This window comes from Hyperolius riggenbachi, chromosome 3 (genome assembly GCF_040937935.1).
Source record: "Hyperolius riggenbachi isolate aHypRig1 chromosome 3, aHypRig1.pri, whole genome shotgun sequence".
Lineage (NCBI taxonomy): Eukaryota > Metazoa > Chordata > Amphibia > Anura > Hyperoliidae > Hyperolius > Hyperolius riggenbachi.
The window spans coordinates 280,655,022-280,681,508 of record NC_090648.1 but is presented as its reverse complement, the minus strand read 5'-3'; the positions used below and the strand labels follow the sequence as shown (position 1 = coordinate 280,681,508).

At 43.2% G+C, this 26,487-nt stretch overlaps 1 protein-coding gene across 5 annotated transcripts in view; it reads left to right on the top strand.

Moving 5' to 3' along the window:
* The window catches only part of ASB15 (ankyrin repeat and SOCS box containing 15), an 84,686-nt gene that overhangs the window by 48,624 nt on the left and 9,575 nt on the right, over positions 1-26,487 (top strand). For 3 of the 5 annotated variants that reach the window (XM_068276388.1, XM_068276386.1, XM_068276381.1), the window contains 5 exons: positions 4,221-4,342; positions 20,324-20,379; positions 20,454-20,585; positions 23,078-23,236; positions 25,253-25,498. In XM_068276388.1, coding sequence (XP_068132489.1) covers positions 4,245-4,342; positions 20,324-20,379; positions 20,454-20,585; positions 23,078-23,236; positions 25,253-25,498 — 691 coding nt within the window. In that variant the 5' untranslated portion in view covers positions 4,221-4,244. Of the gene's footprint in view, positions 1-1,579; positions 1,636-4,220; positions 4,362-20,323; positions 20,380-20,453; positions 20,586-23,077; positions 23,237-25,252; positions 25,499-26,487 lie in introns of those variants that run through there. The other 2 variants (XM_068276382.1, XM_068276387.1) reach the window with 2 other exon arrangements.

Genomic DNA, 26,487 nt, shown 5'->3' with positions numbered 1-26,487 from the left:
GATGTGTTCGGGCTTATTTTCAGGGGATGTCTTACTTTTCCATGAACAATAATCTACATTTATTCTTGAACAAAAAATAACATTAAAGTGTACTTGTAAGAAAAAAAAAGTGTCCCTGAGAGGTACTTACCTCGGGAGGGGGAGCTTCTGGATCCTAAAGAGGCTCCCTCTGTCCTCCTCAGCAGAGAGGATCCAGTGCTGGGACCCCCGAAGATCTGCTTGTCGGTGTGCAGGCATGCGTCTCGCAGTAGAGCAGACCCGATCAGACTTGGCTGTTTCTGCTGGAGCCTGAGTAGAGAGCCACTAGCGGGCCTGCACACAGGGGTGAATTATTTGTTATGTGGGGTTTTTTTTCCGTCTGGAGGTCCCAGCACAGGATCGGGCTGACCGAGGAGGATGGGGGAAGCCTCATTAGGATCCAGGGGCTTCCCGTTCCCAAGGTAAGTACACCCCCAGGGACATTTTTTCCCCTTTCAGGTTAACTTTAATTAAAAAACAGTAGTCATGTCATCATGTTCTGGAACATCATCATAAGTCTCCAAATCCTCGACTCCATCATGAATTTCTTGTGACTGTATTTTCTTTTCCCATGTACAACAATCTGTATTTACCGAGAGTCCAGCACTTGCCAACCCTTATTGTTTTGGGCCTCATGGTCTTTTGAGTGCGATTCTTTTTGGAGTGTCTGGTTTCCTTGGTGAAGTGTCTATCGGTCTTGCTGCATTCTATTGTCAGTTGATTTTACTTTTTTACAAGTATACTGGACACTATTTTAATTGACTTTTTAACTGTAACTAGGGTTTATTTTTGAAGTAGAGCTTATATTTTGAGCCTCAAAAAATCCAGAAAAAATCATGCTAGGGCTTATTTTTCAGAGTAGGTCTTATTTTTGGGGAAACAGGGTATGAACTGCATTCATAATTGGCAACAATCATTGAGGGGCAGGAGAAGTGCTCTGCCTAGCCTCTCACTGTGCTTCTCTTGTCTCCTCGGCTAAATAGATGCATTGCCGTGGCAACGGCAGACGGGCCACTTCTGCTGCAGACCGAACTGCCTGACTTTGATGCGCACAGTATTTATTATGTCACCAGAAAATGTGTATAACAATTCAACAATGGTGTGCTTGCCCTGGTTTCTCAGTGCCCCACCAGTAGGTGGTGCCCTGGAAAACTTCCTTGTTTGCCTGTGCCTTCTTAGCTATAGGAGATGTCTCCTCTTAGTTATAGGAGATCATAAGGGTTATTGAAGCTTAGGTGTCGTGTGACTTCATTTTTGTATGTGTGTGCAACTGCTGTAAACTATTTTTAATACATGCAGGCCAGGTTTGCCGGTTCATTTATGTATTCTAATAATCTCCAGCATAGCAAAACATTGGTAAACAGGCTTACTGTGTAAATATGGAAGTTATGTTAGACAAGGCAACTACCGTAAATCATGGTGGTCCTAACTTGTATTGGAAAGAGTAGCATGCTAAAGACACACTTATTCCCCCGGGAGTCTGTGTGCTTGGTTGGCTGCTCCACAAGGTCAGACCTATTTTTATCAAACAACTCATGTTTAATTTTAGAAAGGCTGTGTCACTCATGTTCTGCAGGCTGTTGTTCTAGTGACATGTTCAGATGAGGATTGGAAAAGGTGAGAAATGCTTAATTTGTAAACTACAGACAATTGTGTATGATGCTGCATGCACAAGAAGTAAGTATAGCTCCCACGCAGGCTGCAGGCTGTCTGAAATCCCTTTAAATATTCATCAACATACCATAGTTATTAGCAGATTTTCTGTTCTTACAGAAGCCAGGGGGATATATTATTCTGTAAGTATTTCTGCACAGAAGTCTGTCATTCATGGAATGGTACACCTTAATTACTTTAACCCAGTGCTTGAAACATATGCAATGTACTGAATATTACATAGTGCAGTGTTAAAATATTCATTCACCATATGCAATGTATGGTGCAGTCTTGGGTGTCACTGACCTCATGCTGAGTGGCAATTTAAACAGGGTGTATTGTTCTGTCACTAGTATATACAGTTACTGATGGTATTATCTGACATGACCATAATGTTGCCAGGGCAGTGATCATTTAGTACACTATAGAGTACTGCAGGATATCTATTATTAATGATAGAAAGATGTGTGCGGAATCTGCAGGACAAGACTGTGTTTCCCTGATCCGAACTGGTCTTTAAAGCACAAAGTATTTTCTTGATCTGGGATTTGGATATGATAGCATAACAAATGTGCTGTGTTATGACAAGAACAGCTGCCAAGGCTAATGTTACAAGGTGCCACCAATTTGTTAACTCTTACTATTTCCATTAGATTATGATTTCTTAGGGTGCATACACATCTCCAATTTTGATTGATAAAGGATTGGTCACTTTCACCAATTTTGAACACTGTGCACAGAATGTGTAGCTAGGCTCTCTCTCTCTCTCTCTACTACATGGAAAATTGGCCAGTGTTTGCACAATTAAAAATTGGATGTGTCCACCAGGCTTTACTCAGGAGGTGTAAGAAGAGGAAAAGTGAGGTCGCTCTCGGCAACTGGCAATAGTCAATGGGATGCAAATTATTCTAAGTTGATGCAGATTTATACAAATTATTTGTGTAAATATATGTATCTTGAAAATGGACCAATCATAGTCCATAGCAGCTTCTCTGAATTTTCAAACTGCATATACTGTATATATTTGCAGCATATATTTGCATGTAAATGTTGCATAATTCTGCATCAACTCTGAATTGTTTGCATTTGATTGACCATCTTTAATGGCAACCAGTAAAGTGTTAGCTTTCCATGTCAATGCTATAAGCAGTTAAAAGAAGGTTATTGTTGTTAACCTCACATCAGCTATTTTGTAAAAAAAACAAACAAAAAAAACACAACTTTTTACTGCAAAACAAAGAAAAAAAAAGCTGCCTGCTCACACCCAGTCTGCTCAGGGCCGGATTTACCATACGGCACTGTAGGTACGTGCCTACAGGTGCCTGATGATGGAAAGGCGGCTCACTCCCCTTCACAAGTGCCTCTCTCCCTCCTTCTCTATGCAGAGTCCCAAGCGGTGTGTGAATGATAGGATATTCACCATTCTCACCATTTTACTGACCAGATTTCTTTTCAGCCACGGGCATCTTCAGCTACCTAATGCTTGGGGGCACCTCTAGCTACTTAATACAGAGGGTACTTCTGCCTACCTAATACTAAGGGGCACCTGTAGATACCTATGATGGGCAGAAGTAAGGGAGAAGTGACAGCTGAGCCAGCCAGCACACTTGCATTGTGATTTGGTGGGGGTTGTAGGTCCATGGAGTACAAAGTCTAGGGTGCCAGGACATCTGTGCCTACAGGCTCCTGTGATGTAAATCCGGGCCTGAGTCTGCCTGAAACACTACCCTGTTTCATATCCCATTTACATCCTTATATGATATCATTGTATTTCATATGAGGACCAAGGTATGATAGTGATTGATCAGTCAGCTGAATCCATGTCTGTCTATTCACCGATAGTGTATACTGACTACAGACTGACTGAGAAGGCGGTGAGAGGCACTGAGCAGGCTGTAGGAGACAGAAGAAGGAGGAAGGAAAAAAAAAAGAAGAAGAAATTAGGAGCGGGTTTCTCCATTTGCATTTTGCAAAAAGAATTGAATGCATAATTCATATAAAGCAAGTTAAGCAACATTCTAAAAAATGCATATTAAAAAATGGGGGCAATAATAAGGCCATATGCACATAGCTGGTGGTGAAGTGGTGTTGATATCACTTCACAGCCATTGTGTTTAACCACCTAGAGTTCAGAGGTAGTGCTAGGTAGGTGTTCATGTGCTTTTGGTGGCAGTTTAATGTTTTACAAATGCCTAAGTCAAGATGTTGACAACCGCTGTTTCTAGAACTCACTACCATATAATTTTGCAATCTGGTAGCAAGTTCAGCAAAGACAGCAAACGCTAACATTATCAGATAGACTTAGGTTTTGTTGGGGGGGGGGGGGGGGGGGTCAGTTAGATATAGGAGATCAATCAAGGTTAAGTGTTTAGAAAGGATAGGTTATAAGAATTTGTTAATGTGGAAGATAGGCATCAGTAAGTGAGTTTTATCCACTAACCTCATGTCTTAGGAAGTACATTTCATTACTGAGACTGCTAAGGGGTAGCCAAACATTGGTCTTTATATGTTTAACACATTATTAGTCATTTATTTAGCATTTTTTGCAGGCTATTTGCATTGTTGTGATAAAAATGAATGAAGAGGAAGAAGACCAGCTGAGCAGTTATGAGATTCAGATTGGTATTCAGGAATCTTTACAAACCATCACATCTTCTGCATATCAAGATGGGTATTAAACTGCACTACCTGTATTTATTTATTTTTTGTGATTTTGAAATAATGTGATCATGTCTTTAAAGGGACTCCGTGCATCTCTCATCGGCATGCCTTTAAAGGATACCACAACTGAAATGTGACATAATGAGATAGACATGTGTATGTACAGTGCCTAGCACACAGATAACTATGCTGTGTTCCTTTTTTTCTTTCTCTGCCTGAAATAGTTAAATATCAGGTATGTAAGTGGCTGACTCAGTCCTGACTCAGACAGGAAGTGACTACAGTGTGACCCTCACTGATAAGAAATTCCAACTATAAAACACTTTCCTAGCAGAAAATGGCTTCTGAGAGCAAGAAAGAGGTAAAAAAAGGGGAATTTCTTATCAGTGAGGGTCACACTGTAGTCACTTCCTGTCTGAGTCAGGACTGAGTCAGCCACTTACATACCTGATATTTAACTCTTTCAGGCAGAGAAAGAAAAAAGGAACACAGCATAGTTATCTGTGTGCTAGGCACTGTACATACACATGTCTATCTCATTATGTCACATTTCAGTTGTGGTATCCTTTAAGACAGACGACTTCCAACAAAGTCGGGCTATGAACCCTCTGGAGGAGCCTCTTGCAATGGCCATGCGTGTCACTTCCTCTTCCTGCTTCATTCAGTGATGCACTTCTCTAACAGAGAAGACAGGGGTGACCCAGAAGTTATAACCTAGCCAAGATGTCAGCCACGATTTTTAAATTGAAATTGAACGGCGGTTCAGGCATCAAATGAAAGAGGAGAGCACAAACTACAGAAAGGTATGCATCTTTAAGTACTTTGCAGTACTGGTCAGAGTCTTAAAGGCATGCCCATGAGAGGTGCTCGGAGTCCCTTTAATGTAGTTGGTTTATACCGGCATTCTCTGAATACATTATACAATTATTATCATCGAGACTATAATAGATGGCTTCTAAATTTTACTAAAAATACAGATTTAGACAATGGCACCTGAAGTGAGAGGGATATGGAGGCTGACATATTTATTTCCTTTTAAAACATACAGATTGCCTGGCTGCCTTACTGATCCTCTGCCTCCTCCATATTCCTCTTAGTATTTTAAACAACCGATGGTGGTGCGTGAAATTGGCATATTTTACAGCAGTGGTTGTGCCTACAAATTGCATTTGCAGACGTGAATGCATTTGCAATCATGATTTCATGCAGCGATTTTTGGGGCTAATTCGAGGGAATGCAATTTTGCCTGCATTGCCTCAAACTAAATCGCACTGAAAATGCTGCATGCAATTTAAGTGAAATCACCATCGCTGCGATTTCCCTAGTGTAACTACCCTCATTAGGTTCCACTGTTGCAGCACTTTTTGCCAATCCCTGGCGATTAGCAAGTGCTGCACATAGTGGGCCCCAGCCCTTATTGACTGGACATTTTAGGGCAACAGCATGTACCGGGTGAGCTACAGCCATTAGCCATCATGTACCTTTTACTAAATTCTATTGATTTTATTTTATGTGAGTATAAAGTAACACAATGACTGTAGACAAAAATATGTAATTTTGTTTGCAAAAATATTAATATTCCCATAAAGTTTAATTTTGTGCTAGTTATGTTTGATGATATATTAATGGGTGATTTTTACTGGATAAGATGCAAGAACTAGAAACATTGCAAGCAGTGTTCCAGAATGATGAACGCATACTAAATGTGCACATGTCTCTTGCATTGTTCAATTGGTGTTCTCCCAGCATTGGGTCTGATGGCTACACTCTGGTGGCTGCTATACATTTCTTGGTGCCAGGGCCGGGCAGAGGTGAGAGAGGCTCCAGCCTCAGGGCGCAGTGTAGGAGGGGGCACACACAGGGCCAGGCCGAGGCAGAGGCGAGAGAGGCTCCAGCCTCAGGGCGCAGTGTAGGAGGGGTTGCACAACTCACTAAGCCATCATTCCCCTATTGGGTTTGAAGCAGAGAGAAATAAGAAAAGGGGATACAGGGCAGTGACTGCCAGCCAGAAAACTAGAGATTAAGGTGTTGGAGGTGGTTGGGGGCCCTGGGGTGCCTCTTATAGTGCCCATACATGGTACAATAAAATGTTCGATTTTACCATTAATTCGACCAAAACAATCGAATTGAAAATAATCTTTTTTTTTCGATCAAGAAAAACGAACAATTATCCTGTTTTTTTTAATAAAAATCTGACCTAAAATGTTGGAAAAATCGTAATATTCAATCTAATACAATAATTGAACTAAATTATCTAATCAAAAAAATGAAAAAAAGTGTACCATGTATGGGCACCATTACTCTAATAGTAATCAGTGTGTCACAGCTGGGGTGGGAGGGATGGAGGGAAGAACTTTGGTGTCTCAGCCTTGCGTGCTGGAGGACCTTGTCCCGGCTCTGCTTGGTGCTCAGTGAATGCAGTGGGATGACATAGTGGGAGGTGGTAGTCAACATCAGGCAAGTCATTCAAAGAGAAATATAAAATGGCCGATGGGCTTGCCTTTATCTTATGTCTTTGTGTAGAACCACTTTCTCATATGCTCCTGAATCTAAAAATAATGCAAGGCATACATAATTTTTACTTACCAGTGACATCTTAATTTCTAGTGTACATTTTATCTTTCAATAACCCTGTAAGGTTTGGAGTGCTTATATGGAAATGAGAGACAATGCAAGAATTCTATAACCTTAAATACAGCAACTACTGTTCATGAGAATGCAGTAATAATGTATGGCCAATAATAAATGACAGAAAGAAATAATATCAGCTTTACTAGTGTATAGGTTCCATTATATCTAGTTAGTGAGCCTGAATGCTGAAACATGTTTAGGAAATGATATGAGAGGGATAAACTTTATTTTCAGCAAGTCTTTATTGACTGATCAGGCAGGGAGTAAGTGCCAGGTGTCAGCTAGATATCTATGGCTGAACCTGAGCAGGAAGATTAGCAGTTGGCATGTAAATGTCACTATCATGTTCAGTCCAGTGTGTAGGCGTAATAAGAAAAATTGCATTTGTAGGAATGGAACTAGACCAAGGCGCTTCTCAAGAAGTCATACTGACAGTGAAATAGAGCCCATGGCACAGCAGTTGAAAGGTTACTGTGGAAGAGAGAAGATGAGGACTGAGGAACTTTGTGAAAGACAAGCGATGTGTTATTGTCAAAGTATTTATAGCATACAGGCTGTGCTTCAACATTTTGTATATTTTTTTCTAATGCAATGGGGTGGAGCTCTACAGGTCCTGGGGCTGAGTATACGGTTAGTGTATACTGGAAACAGAGTGGAATGAATTTTACTAGCTGATCAGGTTCCTGGGGCTGCTTATACAGCCTTTACTGGTATTAATATTAAGGGACTATCATGAAAAATTGTAAAATATAAAATACATATGTACATATACTTGTAAGAATTACATATGTACTCTCCCAGATTAAAATGCACCATAAATTACTGTACTCCGATGCTGTCGCTTTCAGTCAGCACAGGGGCGTAACTAGACATCACTGGGCCCCCCTGCGAAACTTTGGATGGGGCCCCCACCCCCTCGCTTTCTGCACAGGAAAACTGAGGACCAATGTGTTTTCCCCATGCAGATAAAAACACCTAGACTTAAAGGAAATGTCACGCAATCTATGTTCAACAAAGCTGTGACATTCACTCTTCTCAGCACAAGCAGTCCTTTCTCTCCAGAGTATTTTTATCAGCATAATTATTGGAAGAAAGACAGCTGTGATGGGCTGCAATCTGTAAACAATGGTTGGAATCTGAGACTGAGGAGAAAGTGTGATATGTGTGTTGTAAGAAACAGCATCTGTTTTACCTACAAACTTACACCTCTACCCCTGATGTCTCTGCTACACTGCATCATCACACCATGGACGCTGTATCTATTCACTGTGAGGAAACGCGGAAAAGCCGCCGTCTCTCGAGGTGAGGCGGCTGTTTCCGCGTCCAGCATGGCGTCACAACGCGGAAAAAACGCTGCATGCCGCATGGGCAGTGCGGCGGAATCCGCATTGGTAACGGCGGAATCCGCATCAGAGGCGGCCCCCGCACTAGATACATTGCATGACAGTACTGGTGTGGCTGGGACTGATAGTCCACCAGGATTCAGACTTACACGCGCGCGAGCACAGAGGCAGAGTTTAAATAGCAGTTAGAAGGGTGTCGGCTGACCAGCTGGGTCAGCAGACAAATTCCACTGCTCTCATTGGACCAGCAATTAGGGAGGTCCTGGAAAGGTCCTAGAGTATATATACTGCTGGTTGTTCACTTGCTCTTTGTCTGGCGTGCGATCACATATGTGGGAGCACTCAGACCTGTAGTCAGATCCTTAAGTGTGCCGGGACCAGCTGGAGCTGTAATCCTACACTTAGCTAGATTCTGTTGATAGCTAAAGTACTAGTTTGATTGTGATTATATGTTATGACTTTTGCCTGCTTTGACTATCCTCCTGAACTCTGATCTTGTACCTCGATATTTCTGATACTCTGTTGCCGAACCCCGGCTCGTTCCTTGACTCTGTTTCTGCCTCCTGATTTTGTACCCCGATATATCTGATACCTCGTTGCTGAACCCTGCCTGTACTTTGACTCCGCCTTTGCCTCCTGATCTTGTACTTTATCTGTCCGTGTGTGTACGACCTGGCTTGTCCGACCTCGAGAACCGACCTTACCGTTAGAGGCGGTTCCTCGCTCTGTTAGCGATCCTTCCTCCTGAGGGTCACTTTCAGATATACCTTCCTACTGTCAGTCTGACTCCTCCCGTCTTGGAGAGCTCAGGTCTGCGGAAGGAATCTGTGCAGTACTCCTTGCTGCATTGAGGCCTTGTCCTCTAAGTGTTACTGTTACACCAAACACTACACTCTACTCAGGTGAACAGAGGTTAGTTTGTATATCGGATTATCGGTGAGACTGCAGATCACTTATAATCTGGTATATATCTGTATTTCCGGTGATACTGCAGATCACCGGTAATCAGATACTCTCTGCGCCCACCGATCGTTACAGAACGCCAGACCAAAATACAAAATGGACGCAAACACTGATTGTCTGGGTGTACTTGCCGCTTCGGTGGACAACATCAATCAAGTACTGGGCACTCACATAACTCTTATTGATGCCCTATCAGGGTCTGTACAAACCCTCCAGACATCAGTGGATCATGTGCGATCCTCTCCTAGCTCTGACATACGTATGTCTGTACCTGAAAGCTTTTCCGGCCACAGATCTGACTTCCGGAATTTTAGGAGTAGGGTGTTGTCCTATTTTGAGTTGAGACCCCAATCTTCGGGTACTGAGACCCAGAGGGTCACGTTTATTAAAACTTTGTTGTCCGGCGACTCTCAGTCTTGGGCGTATAGCCTGCCCGCCGGAGACAAAGCTCTTACCTCTGTAGAGGAATTTTTTAAAGCTATGGCAGTAATTTACGACGATCCGGACCTTGCCTCGACTTCTGAGCGGAAGCTCAAGCTTTTGCGTCAAGGCGAAGGTCCGGTCGAAGATTACGCGGCCGAGTTTAGGAGGTGGTCAGTTACGGCCAGGTGGGAAACCTATGCCCTATTAGATCATTTCTTGTCAGGGCTGTCCGATGAGGTCTCTGATTTGATGTTAAGCCAGCCCGAGCCCAGAACAGTCGATGAGGCCATCTCAGCGGCCATCCGAATCGACCGCAGGCTGCGCTACCAAAAACAGACCAGGGGTAGTTCCCGTCTCAGAGGGGTATCTTACACCACGGTCCCAGTGACTCCACCTACTACTTTTTCACCTTCTCCTGTCTTGCCTCCTTCCGAGCCGATGCAGATTGCTCGGTCAAAATTAACCCAGGTAGAGCGAAGACGGAGAATGACCGAACAGCTGTGTTTGTACTGCGGTGAAGGGGGGCATATAGTACAGAACTGTCCCAATAAGCCGGGAAAACGCTGCCGCTTAGGAGTGGTGGGGGGTAACACCCTGGGCGTCCGACTTTTACCCCTAGAAGAAAAACGATTGCTTCTTCCCTGTACCGTTACATGGGAAGATAAGACTGAGGTCACGGAAGCCTTTATCGATTCAGGCTCCGCGGCAAATTTTATGGATTCTGAGTTTGCTAAGAGATTGTGTATTCCGCTCACACCAGTACAACCACCCATCCAGGTTACGGCAGTGGATGACTCTCCTCTGCAAGGGAATCACCCACTGTCTCAGACACCAGAGGTGGGGGTCACCATAGGGGTACTGCACTGGGAAAAGTTACAGTTCTTTGTGTTGCATATGACAACCTCCACCATTATACTCGGCATGCCATGGTTGCACCTTCATTCTCCACACATTGATTGGGCCACCGGCCAACTAATTTCTTGGTCAGCACACTGCTTTCAGCAATGTTTAGGGAAGGTGACATTGGGCCAAACCAGGGTTCATGTTCAGGGGGTACCTGAGCAATATGTGGAATATTCTGATGTATTCTGTCCCAAGGCTGCAGACAAGTTACCCCCACATCGCTCTTTCGATTGCCCCATTGATATACGTTCAGGTTGTATGCCCCCTCGGGGTCATTTGTACAATTTATCTGGGCCAGAGAAATTGGCTATGAAGGAATATATCCGTGACAATTTAGCCAAAGGCTTCATCCGGCCGTCCCGATCGCCTGCTGGAGCAGGTTTCTTTTTCGTTAAAAAGAAAGACGGGGGCCTGCGGCCCTGTATTGATTACCGGGGACTAAATAAGATCACGGTAAAGAATCGCTATCCGTTACCCCTGATAGACGATTTATTTACGCAGGTCACCGATGCTAAGATCTTCTCAAAGCTGGATTTACGGGGCGCGTACAACCTGGTGCGCATTAGAAAGGGCGATGAGTGGAAAACGGCCTTTAACACGCCAGACGGGCATTACGAGTATCTGGTGATGCCCTTTGGGTTATGTAATGCCCCGGCCGTTTTCCAGGAACTCATCAACGAGGTCTTCAGAGAGGTGTTGGGGAGATTTGTGCTGGTCTATCTAGACGATATACTTGTTTTCTCCAACAACCTCTCTGAGCACAGAATACATGTGAAATTTGTACTCAACAAATTAAGACAAAACTCACTTTACGCTAAGATTGAGAAGTGTATTTTTGAAGTCACATCTGTCGCCTTTCTGGGGTACATAATTTCCACCACGGGCCTGTCTATGGACCCCGCCAAAGTCTCCGCTGTTTTGGAATGGCCTCAGCCGGTTGGGTTGAAGTCTTTACAGCGGTTTTTAGGCTTTGCGAATTATTATAGAAGGTTCATAAAGGGGTATTCCACGGTTATCGCACCCCTCACCTGTCTTACGAAAAAAGGGGCAGATACCACCCACTGGTCTCCTGATGCATTAAGTGCTTTCTCCACTTTAAAAGATTTGTTTTGTTCCGCACCCATCCTGAGACATGTAGACACCTCTTATCCTTTTATTGTTGAGGTAGACGCCTCGGAGGTTGGGGTAGGGGCTGTGCTGTCTCAGCGGTCAGGCTTGCAGGGAAGGCTACACCCTTGTGCGTATTTCTCTCGTAGGTTCTCTCCGGCAGAGAGAAACTACGATATAGGCAACAGAGAGCTCTTAGCCATTAAACTTGCCTTTGAGGAGTGGCGTCACTGGCTGGAAGGAGCAGAACATACAATTACTGTATACACGGATCACAAGAATCTAGAATACATCGAGGGGGCTAAGAGATTAAGTCCCCGTCAGGCTCGATGGTCTTTGTTTTTTTCGAGGTTCAGGTTCATAATTACGTATACCCCGGGTAGCAAGAACATTAAGGCAGATGCCCTGTCCAGATGCTTTGAGTTGGAGACAGCACAGCCTTCTGCCCCAGAGACCATTGTCCCACAAAATTTGGTGCTGGCCGTAACAGAGACTTGGGAAGACTGGACAGAGACCTTGAGTCCTTTTCAGCAGGATGTCCCTGAGGGGAAGCCTGAGGGGGTTTTATTTGTGCCTCTGCCATTCCGTCTCCGGGTGCTACAGATATTCCATTCACACAAGAATGCGGGACATCCTGGGGCATCTAGAACGCAGGATCTTGTGGCCAGGTGCGCTTGGTGGCCGTCTCTGGCAGCCGACTGCAAAGAATTTGTTAAGGATTGTGCGGTATGTGCTAAAAGCAAACCCTCCCGGCTGGCACCTGTAGGGAGGTTGCAGCCTTTACCCACCCCGAATGAACCATGGACCCACTTGTCCATGGATTTTGTGGGTGAGCTTCCCAGATCAGAGGGCATGTCGGTCATTTGGGTGGTAGTCGACCGCTTCAGCAAGATGGCCCATTTTGTGCCCTTGAAAGGACTCCCCTCGGCCCAGGAATTGGCCGACTTGTTTATCAAACACGTGTTCCGGTTACACGGCATTCCGGAAAACATAGTGTCCGATCGGGGAGTCCAATTCGTATCTAAATTCTGGAGGGCATTCTGTCATCAAATGGGCATGAAGCTGTCGTTTTCATCGGGCTACCACCCACAGACTAACGGTCAGACGGAGAGGGTCAACCAGTCGTTAGAGCAGTTTTTGAGATGCTACGTTGCAGAGGCGCAGAATGACTGGGTCAAATTTCTGCCCTTTGCAGAATTTGCACAAAACAATTTGAAAAGTTCTTCCACTGGATTTTCTCCGTTCCAGGTTGTGTCTGGAAGATTGCCCAAATTTTCACCGTTACCAGTGGCCTCCACTCCGTTTCCAGCTCTGGAGGCTTGGCAAAGGTCTTTTAAAGACATTTGGCGGACGGTGAGAGACAGTTTGGAAAAGGCGTTTCTGAGTCAGAAGGGTCAAGCTGACAAGAAACGGTCTTTGGAGTGGAGATTCCAACCAGGAGACTTGGTTTGGGTATCCACACGTCACTTGGCCCTGAAACAGCCCTCAGACAAGTTGGGTCCCAGGTTTGTCGGGCCTTTCCCGATAGCCAGAAGGATCAACAACGTCACTTACGCTGTTGATCTTCCCGCTAGCATGCGTGGGGTAAGGTCCTTCCACGTATCCCTGCTTAAGCCAGCAGTCCATGTGGGTCCCACTCCTCCTCCTCCTGTGTTGGTGGATGACCAACCTGAGTACGAGGTAGAAAAGATTTTAGATTCACGCGTTGTACAAAACTCGGTACAATATCTCGTACATTGGAAAGGGTACGGCATTGAGGAGAGACAATGGGTACCGGGGAGTCGCATGCATGCGGACGAATTAAGGAGGGAATTTCACGCCTTACATCCCGAGAAACCTGGTAGGAGTTGTCCGGAGTCCACTCCTCGGGAGGGGGGTACTGTGAGGAAACGCGGAAAAGCCGCCGTCTCTCGAGGTGAGGCGGCTGTTTCCGCGTCCAGCATGGCGTCACAACGCGGAAAAAACGCTGCATGCCGCATGGGCAGTGCGGCGGAATCCGCATTGGTAACGGCGGAATCCGCATCAGAGGCGGCCCCCGCACTAGATACATTGCATGACAGTACTGGTGTGGCTGGGACTGATAGTCCACCAGGATTCAGACTTACACGCGCGCGAGCACAGAGGCAGAGTTTAAATAGCAGTTAGAAGGGTGTCGGCTGACCAGCTGGGTCAGCAGACAAATTCCACTGCTCTCATTGGACCAGCAATTAGGGAGGTCCTGGAAAGGTCCTAGAGTATATATACTGCTGGTTGTTCACTTGCTCTTTGTCTGGCGTGCGATCACATATGTGGGAGCACTCAGACCTGTAGTCAGATCCTTAAGTGTGCCGGGACCAGCTGGAGCTGTAATCCTACACTTAGCTAGATTCTGTTGATAGCTAAAGTACTAGTTTGATTGTGATTATATGTTATGACTTTTGCCTGCTTTGACTATCCTCCTGAACTCTGATCTTGTACCTCGATATTTCTGATACTCTGTTGCCGAACCCCGGCTCGTTCCTTGACTCTGTTTCTGCCTCCTGATTTTGTACCCCGATATATCTGATACCTCGTTGCTGAACCCTGCCTGTACTTTGACTCCGCCTTTGCCTCCTGATCTTGTACTTTATCTGTCCGTGTGTGTACGACCTGGCTTGTCCGACCTCGAGAACCGACCTTACCGTTAGAGGCGGTTCCTCGCTCTGTTAGCGATCCTTCCTCCTGAGGGTCACTTTCAGATATACCTTCCTACTGTCAGTCTGACTCCTCCCGTCTTGGAGAGCTCAGGTCTGCGGAAGGAATCTGTGCAGTACTCCTTGCTGCATTGAGGCCTTGTCCTCTAAGTGTTACTGTTACACCAAACACTACACTCTACTCAGGTGAACAGAGGTTAGTTTGTATATCGGATTATCGGTGAGACTGCAGATCACTTATAATCTGGTATATATCTGTATTTCCGGTGATACTGCAGATCACCGGTAATCAGATACTCTCTGCGCCCACCGATCGTTACATTCACATACAGAGCCAGTCTCTCTGTACTTTTATTTTCCCACTCATGAGTACAGAGTGTGACATCAAGCGTGGCATCACTTTTCTAAACCTTTGGCTGAAGAGAGCCTTAAAGTGAACCGAGCACCATTTTTATCATTCAGGACATTTCTATAGCACATGAAAAATGCATGCCGACAATCTGTTTCATTATTAAAATAAACTTTCATTTTACCTTGTATTTTACATTCAAAGTAGATTAATTACCCTGTTTCAGCAGGGCTGCCCGGCCGTCCCCGGCCGCAGAGCTTTCAGGTCCCTAATTGTTTTATTGGGCTAATTACCAAGAGGTAAACAATGCTATTAGACAACAAAGGGGGTTAGTAATTAGGACTGTTTCTTCAAAGACCGAGTTTGTGTCAATGTGTCAAGATAGCATCTCTGACTTCTGTAAATAAGGAATGTGAGAAGGGGAGGGGGGAACATGGCAGCTTCTATGCCAGGAGATATTCCATTGAAAGAGAATGTGCTCAGTTCCCTTTAAAGCGGTACTGAACTGAAAACTTCCTCTCTGCTCTAAAAGATATGAAACAGCATAATAACCTTTAAAGAGAACCCGAGGTGGGATTTAACCACTTCAGGATTCTGCGTACGCTTAACTACGCCCCTGAATCCTGAAGTGGATAGCATGGAAACGGCCGCTCGTATGAGCGGCCGTTCCATGTCAGTTCACGGAGGGTGTCTCCGTGAACACCCTGCGAGCCGCCGATCGCAGCTCGCAGGGTAAATGTAAACACGCGGGGAAGATCTTCCCCGGTGTTTACATATATACGGCGCTGCGCAGCAGCAGCGCCGTAGAGGAGATCGGCGATCCCCGGCCTCTGATTGGCCGGAGATCGCCGGCATCTGATAGGCTAAAGCCTATCCTATCCGGCGCAGGACGGCTTTCCCCCCCCCCCCCCCCCCGCTAGGCACAGCAGCGCGGCGGCGATCAGACCCCCCCAGCAGGACATCCCCCTTGTGGGGAAAAAAGGGGGGAGGTCTGATCGCCCTGCCTGATTTCTGATCTGTGCTGCGGGCTGAAGAGCCCCCGCAGCACAGATCAGCCAAACCACCCGGAATCCGGAAGTGGTTAATTATGCTAGTGGGGCACAGAGGCTGGTTGTGCACACTAACACCAGCCTCTGTTGCCCCATGGTGTGCCTCCAAGACCCCCCTGCGCGCCGCTATACCCCCCGCAGTGCTGGCGACACGCAGCGTGTCGCCAGCACAATGTTTACCTCTGCCTGTCTGTTAGCGCCGCTCCCCCGCCCACTCCGTATCGGCGCAACCCGCCCGCGTCCCTTCCCTCCAATCAGCGGGAGGGAAGTGACGCGGGCGGGTAGCGCCGATACGGAGGAGGCGGGGGAGCGGCGCTAACAGACAGGCAGAGATAAACATTGTGCTGGCAACACGCTGCGTGTCGCTAGCACTGCGTGGGATATAGCGGTGCGCAGGGGGGTCTTGGAGGCACACCATGGGGCAACAGAGGCTGGTGTTAGTGTGCACAACCAGCCTCTGTGCCCCATTAGCATAAGTAAATCATACCTTGGTTTCTCTTTAAAGAAGGTTATAGATAAATCTACAGTGTTTCTACTTCCTGCTTTCATTGAAGCAGACATATTGTTAACATCCCGTGCTTACCAATTACCTCTCTGCCATGGCAGGCAGCTGACACAGCTGAGGGATCAACTTACAACTTGTGCTTAGTCACAGATGCTGGGGGATTAGGCTAAAATCTCTAAATACATACAGGGTGCATTTCTCTATGTTTTCCTTCTGTCCTGTGCAAGAACTCAGGTCCACATTAAGAGGACAGAGCAAGTGTTGGAAATACAAGAAAAGCTGTCAGTTTAGCATTTGGTTTTACTTACAAATAAATGTAATAGTTGTTAGAGTATCCAAATACCTTTCCATGTTTATAAGTACACCAATACGTTCATAATAATGTTTTTTTCCATAGCATAATGGAACAAGCTTGGTCACAGCAATGATTCAGGCATAGTTAATGAATCATTGTTCCAGAGCTCAGTAGAAATACAAGTCCGGTGGGAATTTAGCATCATAGACCAGTAATGTCTGATGACCAGTTGCTTTACACTGAATAGTCTCAGGGTTAGAAGCTCATTTTCTGCTGCCAAATATTTGGAATTGTTTTGCCGGGATAAAATTAGAAGAAGAACATCCTGGTTTAAACATATTGTTTTGCAAACAAAACATCACCTATTAGCCAAACAATTTTTGTTGTGCAAGAGGTTATTGTTTTGTGGGTGTAAAAAAATGTACTGTAGCAATATCAGAAAAATCTCAGGTAAAAACAGCAATTAACCTTAGCTTCATGCTAAACTGGTGAGGAAAATAAAAGCCAAATCAAATAAGTAAATACATTTACGGTAAAGGTGAGCTTCAGAGTTTAGTTGTAGTAGCAACAATTTGTAGAGGTTGCTTCCATAGATTAATAATTAAGTATTTTTGCCCCTTTTCAAAATCCAGCCGTCCTGTGCGCTTCTATAAAACCCACTTGTAATACTGGAAGAATGTAGCCTTAGAGCCTGCCCACTAGAGTTTTGTGCAACATAGTCCTGTACAATCCTCACCTGACCCATCTTCGGCAGTTTCTTCCTTCCCACTCTATGTACACCCTTATCTCATCAAATATCAATCCCTCTCCCGCCATACAATGTTATCCGCTTTGCTATATCCTCACACCCCATCAAATTTCTGTCTGTCCCACCCCCATCCTGAATACATTTCTATCAATCTACTCCATTCCCATCAGATGTCTATCAATCCACCCCATCCTAATGAGATGTCTATCAATCCACCCCATACCCATCAGAGTTCTACCTGTCCACACCTCATTTTCATCAAATTATCTATCTTAACCCATCCCTATCACATCTCTGGCAATCCCACCACATTCCCTGTCAGTTTTCTTTTTGCCCCCATCACATTTCTATCCATTCCCACTCCATCCATACTTCTTCCTTTTTAAAGTGGTATGAGACTTAGCATTTCTTTGTTGCTCCAAAATATTGCTTACAGCATAAAACCTACTACCACTAAAAATTGGTAGCAGAACAGCATTCAAACAAATAAACACAGGATTTTTTTCTTCAGTTGGAAGCTTAGCTACAATGATGAAGTGGTGATTACATTGTTTTTTGTTTACATTTTATCAGCCACCACTAGTAAATATTCCTAGCTGTGCTGAAACTCAGTTGCAGCGAAGTAGAAAGAAGAGACAAATGATCACTAGATACATTTTAATTTATAAAAACATCAGCAATGCAATAAAATGCTATGGCAGATTTCAGAGCAGATAGGGCTCGTACTTAGCACATAGGGCTCCACACTAGGGGCGTTTTTAGCCTTTTTTCAATACATTGTATTTATTATTTTTCCGGGTCAAAGAGTTCACTTCCTGACTTGCGTCAGGGAGTGAATTACAAAACCGCTCTGGAAAATCGCTTAGAAGAGCGCTTATGGATAATAAAAAGTAGTAAAACACATTTTTATTGAATGTTATGACAGAGTTTTATCCAGCTTTACATTTCTGCAAGTACTAACCCCATGCCTGCATTACATTTTGGATTTAAGCCATGTAATTCAAACTATTTTGACCACTCTGGACATACAGTCCTCTTTAGTATGTTGAAATGAACCTCATTATACAGTAATATAGACACTGTCCATCCAATGGAAGCTCTCCACCAGTCTAAGTAATAGCATTTTCCCTGATATTTGGAATCTATTGAATTACTCACTGTTGGTCAGTATGTAGAAACCCTCTCACTAGGTGGGAAAACAAACTTACAGATCATGCAGAAATTTATACTAACCATCATTTCCCTACCTCGCAAACAATTGTTCAAAACTTGACTGAAAATCAATTGGGTGGAAGTAATCGATACAACACCTTGTCATCTGGATTTTACTATTAGATTTTTTAGCAGAAATCAGATTGAAAATCAGTTAGGAGCTAGCACTGTATCACTTAATGCATTATAACAATATGCATATGTCGATACCCTGATGTGAATTATGGGAGCACCTGCAGATTTGAACAAAGTGATGGACTTGGCCAGAAAATTGGTAGTGCACAACAAGAATATAAAGCTGGTACCTTTATATCCTAATTTCTGTCTAATTGAGAATCACATCAGCTCAGCCCGACCAAGGAAATACTAACCTTTAAATTGGGGTCTTCACAACAATCCACAAAGTCTTAAAATATCAGATAAAACCGATGGTGAAAGTAGTAAGGCTATTCATTGAGTCAACCTCCAAACACATTTGCCACTAATTTTCAGCCATTGGAGTCAGAGAGCATTCAATATTCCTGTATACTACATCTTCTCAGAAATTCAGAATGGATTGTAAAGCACATTTGAAGTGAGAGATATATGGTGACCTGACATAAATATTTCCCTTTAAAGAGAATCTGTATTGTTAAAATCACACAAAAGTAAACATACCAGTGCGTTAGGGGACATCTCCTATTACCCTCTGACACAATTTCGCCGCTCCCCGTCGCATTAAAAGTGGTTAAAAACAGTTTTAAAAAGTTTGTTTATAAATAAACAAAATGGCCACCAAAACAGGAAGTAGGTTGATGTACAGTATGTCCACACATAAAAAATACATCCATACACAAGCAGGCTGTATACAGCCTTCCTTTTGAATCTCAAGAGATCATTTGTGTGTTTCTTTCCCCCTGTTCTCATGCACTGAAGTTTCAGGCTGCTTGTTTCTTCCTGCAAACAGCTTTGCCCTTGTCTGTAATTCCTCACTATGTGAAAGCCCAGCCAGCTCAGAGGACGATTTATCCAGCTTGTAAAAGATAAGAGAGAAGAGAGAAGCTACTCTAATCTAAATAACACACAGGCAGTGTGCATAGAGGGGCCTGGAAGGGGGAGTTCATAGCAGAACCACAACACTGAAGAACTTGGCAGCCTTCCAGACACAGGCCGACAAGTCTGACAAGAGAGAGATAAGTTGATTTATTACAGGGACTGTGATAGTACAAAGTGCTGCAGTAAGCCAGAAAACATTAGAATAGCTTTTGGAACTTGTAGGATGATAAAAAACAGGATGCAATTTTTGTTACGGAGTCTCTTTAAACAATGCAAATTGAATGACTGTTCTGTTTAAAAGCAAATAAATGTGGCTGCCTCCATATCCCTCTAACTGCAAGTCTCAGGATTGAACTTCATCCGAATCAGTAGCTGATACCCCCTTTCCCATGAGAAATGTTTACTTTTTCTGAAATAGATAATCAGGGATATCAGTCTGGCTGATATTGTGGTGAGACCCCTCCCTCAGTGATCCTCATTGCACTGTGGGAAATAACGGCTGCTTCCAACTGCGAAGCAAGTAGTATCTTCCACCGTGCATTGAACTCTCAGTACGAACATTCTGCAGAGATCCCCTGGCAGAACTAAAGATGTTGCTGCCTGTGATACATCCAGAATGTAAATCAGGGAGAGGAAATATTTTACAATGGTCAAACAATGACTAAATCCTCTATAAATTAGTATTGTGAAAAAAAAAAAAGTTTATTAACTACATTGTTTTCCCTACAGTTCCTCAATTTTTTTTGCATTTTACAGTGGCTTTGTACCAACGAGTGAGGTGAACCGCAAAATTGTGGCTGCGATAAAGCAGGGTAAGTCAAATAAGCATTACTTTACTTCTGATTAATGAAGTGAAACTATGACTCTGAATATGAACTATGTTTAGGGGAAATAACTGAACTCCAGAAATGTATACAACATAAGTATGCATTGGATGAAGCTGATGAAAAAGGCTGGTTTCCTCTGCATGAGGCAGTAGTTCAACCAATCCAACAAATTACAGAGATCGTGCTTGATGGTAAGTTGCACATACAATATCTATTACCGAGTACGTTAAAAAGGGGCGCTGGGAAAAAAGGGCGCGGGGTTTTAAACAATAAACATGGATAACGTTTAAAAATATAATGTACTATATTTCGTTTAAATATTCGTTTTTATAAAGTTATAAATCATTAAATAATGTGCATGAAATCGGCAATTGTGAAAACGTTAATCTTCCGTTTAAAAAGTAAATTGTATAATAACGTTTAAAAAAAAATTAGTAAGTAACCCTCCTTGTACCTACCCCTAACCCCTAGACCCCCGTATTGGTGCCTAAACCTAAGACCCCCCCTGGTGGTGCCTAAACCTAAGACCCCCCTGGTGGTGCCTAATCCTAAGACCCCCCCTGGTGGTGCCTAAACCTAAGACCCCCTGGTGGTGCCTAAACCTAAGATCCCCCTGGTGGTGCCTAAACCTAAGACTCCCCTGATGGTGCCTAAACCTAAGACTCCCCTGATGGTGCCTAAACCTAAGACCCCCCTGGTGGTGCCTAAACCTAAGACTCCCCTGATGGTGCCTAAACCTAAGACCCCCCTGGTGGTGCCTAAACCTAAGACCCTCCTTAGTGATCACTGTATTGTGTGTAGAATAATGTTTTAGAAACAGTAAGGGATAAAATATATTACAATTTACGTTACGTACTGATCGCTTTATTTTGTGATTAATAATGTTTTACAAACAGTAAGGGATAACATTTAAAATAATGTTTTATTGAAATAGGAAACGTAAATCATCACAAGCAGTTATAAAACATTAAAAATCTTCGGGCGCCGTTAGAAAACGTTATTATTCTCGGGCGCCCTTTTTTCCCGTTCGGCGCCCAGTGAACGATATTTATTATGGTGCAAGTGTCTAGTATAATATACTTTGCATGCAAACTATGTTGGAAGCTAAAGTTCCTCCTAGTTTAATAAATGTTAGCACTTGTCTTGGATGCAGGGCATCCATTTTTCAGTCTAGCAGAGGCGGTGTATGCCTGTGCGATTAACCATTCAATTGCGGCATGTGTTTAGGGATGCGCAGCCTTTCCTCCCAACTTTTCTTGATATTTATTATGGGAGTGAATGGCGGCGCCCGATTTGTCCATTAGTCTCCTGCGCCCTTTTTTACTGTTTCCTCTATTACCACCCATTACTATGTAGATCTTTCGCTCCAAATGAATCTGTTTGATTTGCCTTGTGATATTGTGCTTTATCAGCAGAGGATAATGCACATATATAATAGCCTTTAAGATAAAAATGTTTGCATAGTATGACCGTAAAGTAAAAACAGCAAGTTGCATATCTTGCATTGGTTTATGGATAAAATTTAAACACTCTTTATAATTATTCTTAAAAGTGCACTCAAACTATCCAGTCCTACCGTACAACTTCCCCCTAGAATTAAATGATGCCCCAGTAGCTACCGTATTATCAGGGCTGATTTTAGTAACAATGGGGCCCTGGGGCAAAATTAGCCCAGGGGCCACCCAACAGACATCATCCGACCAAAAAGCGGCATAAGGGGCCATTAGTTGCAGCCAAATTTCCCTCCTGGGCCCCTGAGCTGGCAGCTGACCCTCCCTCCTAATCACCTTCCAACTTAAAGGGATACTTAAGTCAAAAATAAAAAAATGATTTTTACTCGCCTGGGGCCTCCCTCAGCCCCCTGAAGCTGTATGGTGCCCTCGCAGCCTCGCTCGCTATGCTGCTATAGCGTATATGGTATACGCTATAGCAGCATAGAGGGTGATATAGCGGCTGGGAACGCGGAGAATCACTCGCGTTCCCAGCCTGTCGGCGGCTGTCGCTGAACCCGAAAGTAGCCACTGGCGGGGACAGGAGGATCGGAGCGAGGCTGCGAGGGCACCATACAGCTCCAGGGGGCTGAGGGATGCCCCAGGTGAGTAAAAATCATTTTTTATTTTTCACTTAAGTATCCCTTTAACTGTGTGACGCTACTCTTCCAAAGGCTCTGCAGAGGCCCCGGGGAGCACCTGTTAAGATGGGGGACACCTTTGGGGCCCCTACAGGCCCTTGGGTGATTGCCCCCTTTGCTTCTATGGTAGCGCTGGCCCTGCGTATTAACTCTTGGCACTCCCCTCCCTATGGTCACAAGAAGGCATTATTTGGTGTTGGAGAGACAAGTCTACATAGTGACCTCTAGTGCTCAGAAGAACACAGGGCAAGTGCCCATCGCCCAAGCTTTTGGTAGTTCCTGAACCAACATACTAGACTTTCTGCCAACAGTAAATACAACATAACATCATTCAGTTGTCTAGAGCCGCACAGGATTGAACAGCTCAGATCTATTTATAAACGCACTTATCCTGTCATGGAAAGCTGTATTGATAGAACTGGGAAGGCCGCCATTGCTGATCATCACATTGTTATTGATAGCCTGCATTGTGAGGAACATACTGTATGACATATAAAATTAAGTTGTTATTAATGAGTTATCTATTATAAATTGTTTGCATTACTCATATAGCGATTAATAAATCACAATGGGAACAGAAGACTAATGATGGAGAAACACCACTTACACTTGCAGCAAAATCTGGACTTTTTGGAAATGTGAAAGCACTTTTAGAAAAAGGAGTATGGCCAAACACCAAGAACAGGAGAGGAGAATCTCCACTTCTTATTGGTACGTTTTGTCTCTACAATTTCCACAAATTAACCAGTTCACCTCAAGAGTTTTTTACCCTAACGGACCAGAGCAAATTTCACCTCTCAGTGCTCCTCCCTTTTATTCCCTAATAACTTTATTACTACTTATCACAACAAAATGATCTATACCGGTTTTTTTGCCACCAATTAGGCTTTCTGTGGGTAGTACATTTTGGTAAGCATTTTTTTATTCTAAATGTGTTTTGACTGGAAAAATAAGAAAAAAATGCAAAAAATTCATTATTTCTCAGTTTTCGGCCATTATAGTTTTAAAATTAAATGTTTTCCTGTGGTTAATTTTGATACATTTTGTTTGCTCAATTATCCCAATTATCAAACTGTTTAAATTATGTCCCTATCACGATGTATGGCCACAATATATTATTTTGAAATATAGGTGTTATTTTTCTGTTTTGTCCGGTCCGTAATTACAAACCCCTATGTAGTAAAGTTATAACATATAAAAGCTGAGTCCCCAAAACAACTATTTATGTGTTGTTTTTTATAACTGATTTTTTTACAAGCGTTTTTTTTTTGGGGGGGGGGAGGGGCTTTGGAAGTGTAAGTTATTAATTTTATTAATATTGTGTATAAGTGTATGTGTATGTATGTGCCTGTGTGTGTAAATTTACTTTTTGGCCACAAGATGGCGCTAGGGAACACATTCCTGTTTCATATGAAGTGTTCACTATTTTTTTTTTTACATTTTTTTACGCTGTAACGGCTTCCTGTTTTATGAATGGCCGCGGCTGCTGATCGCAGTCACGTCCATTCATTCCAGGCATTGCGATTGGGTAGAGGACCGCTCGGTCCTCTTCCTCAATCACGGAACACGGATACCCGACGGTAAACAGCGGAGCGGCGGCGAGAGCGAGCGACTTATTAAAACGTTCTGTTGCCGTTAACAGGGTCAAACAGGACGTTTTAATAAGTCAGGTGGCCGTTAATAGGTTAAAAGAATGCATATGGAGATTAGATGATATGTCCTACTATGTTTAGTATGAGGGTTTATCTTTGTGTTAGGGATTAGGGATTAAGGCTACAGTTAGAAAGAAGTATCAGGCAAAGTTAGTGTCTGCCATGGTTTGAAACATAGCAGGGGGCGCTATTTCCCCCATCTCCTCCACCAAACTTTCCTAACCAATTATGTACAACTGTGAAAGATGGCAGGGATCCTATCTTTGGTTTTGGTTACTTTATAGAACATAACTGTAACTAGGAACAAGTCTCTTTCTAAGTAAAAAATGTTAAAGGGTTTCTCCAACTCACAATCTTACTAATGTTAAAATTGCATTTAAACATTTTGCATAGCATGACAGAACAATGGTACTTCATGCATATGATTAACTGAAATAAATATTTGTGACTGCAATCTGTTTTGCATATTTAAGTGAAAAATCTGACAATACAACTTTCAAAATAAGTGCAATAACTTTTTATATTTCATAAAATTTAAATTTACACTATGGGAGCAAATTTTATCTAAGGTAGCCATCAAAAGCCATTACATGGGGGGCGTCCATTAAGCACCCAAGGTGCCGATAAACCTAAATCTGGGTCTCAGCAGTTGGTAAGCCTTGAACTGCTGGGTGTAATGGAGGTTTTCTGTCATCTTTAAATTCATTATTACTGTCAGTATTTCTGTTGGAGAAATTTCACTTGCTTCCTGTCTCTCCCACCAGTGTCCCAAAATACAGGAAGCGTGAGCAAAATCTCCCCAATGAAAGGATTCCCTACTCTTCCATAAAGTGTTTTGACTGGATTAGGGCTAAGCATGGCATTTTCACTGAAGTTAAATTTGGCACTTGGGAAATTCCACCACCAGTGTATAAGTGATGATGAGCAGCAACTAGCAAGCTGTTTACCGTATGATGTCTGTGGATATGTTATGCAGTTTTTATTTTATTTACTTTTAGACCTTTCTTGTTTAAGGTGCTGTTGTACTTTATATTTTTCTAACCTTGTTATATGTACTATTTGTACTATTTCCTAGCTGTTAGAATTGGCAGTTATGATATGGTGACTACTCTGATAAGTTACAACTGCACTATAAACCAGCCATGTGTGAAGCGCTGGTCAGCTATGCACGAAGCAGCAAAGCAGGGGCGCAATGATCTTATCTCTCTCCTTCTGAAACATGGTGGAAATGTTAACCTTCAGGATGGATTTGGAGTCACACCACTGGGTGCAGCTGCTGAGTTTGGTCAATGTGATGCACTGGAACAGTTAATTCATAAAGGTATGTGAGAATAAACTTTAGGATATAAATTGTGGCTGGAATGTGAATCAACACCTAATTAAGTAAATATAAAAAAAATCTTTAATAGAAATAAAGGTATGTCACAGTATGTTAGTTTTTTCCCCAGTTATTTAAACCATTTTCATTGTACACTGTCATTTTTGCTTGTTAGAAGAGAATTGAATTTATAACATAAACATGCAGATCCAGATAGTGCCCTGATAAAAAGGGTCAATAATTCATAGATTTTAGCTCTGGCATACTTCAATGAATGTGTCATTGAGCAAAAACAATAAAACAGTTAAAACGTAAAAACTAGATTTAAACATAAAATAACACTGTGGAATATCTTAAAAAGTCATTTTTAGGAGACGAACGATGGATACAGTCGTTTATTTCATTCGTTTATTTTCCCCTCAGGTGTACTTTAAAAGACCCCCTGCACTTTGAAGTTCCAAAGCAGACAGACAAAATGAAGGATGGCACCACCGGTAGTAGTTATGCTCTTTTTTTCCATCAGCATAGATGTTAAAATGCTTTGCTGAGCTGGTGGCGACAGACCGCTTATTCTGTCACCACCAGCCCAGCAAAGCATTTTAACATCTATGCTGATATACTAAAAGAGCATAACTACTACTGGTGGTGCCAGCCTTTATTTTGTCTGCATGCCATTATAAGATACAGTGAGGGAAAGAAGTATTTGAGGTAGAATAACAACAAAGGAACCCTCAAAAACCCAGGGCCAGTTGATGATGAAGTAAACAATAAAGAACATTTTCTGAATACAAATTCATGAAAATGTTCAAAAAAATTGACAAATGGTTTAGCCTACCTGGCGGTACGCAGTTTCTGAGTCTGCATCCGCAGGAGGGATCTTTTGAATTAAACTTTTTGTAACTTTTTGTAAAGCTTGTAGCTAGCATCATTGTGCCTCAAGTCCCCCGCACCCTTCTGATCCCCCCCGATCGCCGCCGCTATTTGTTACCTAG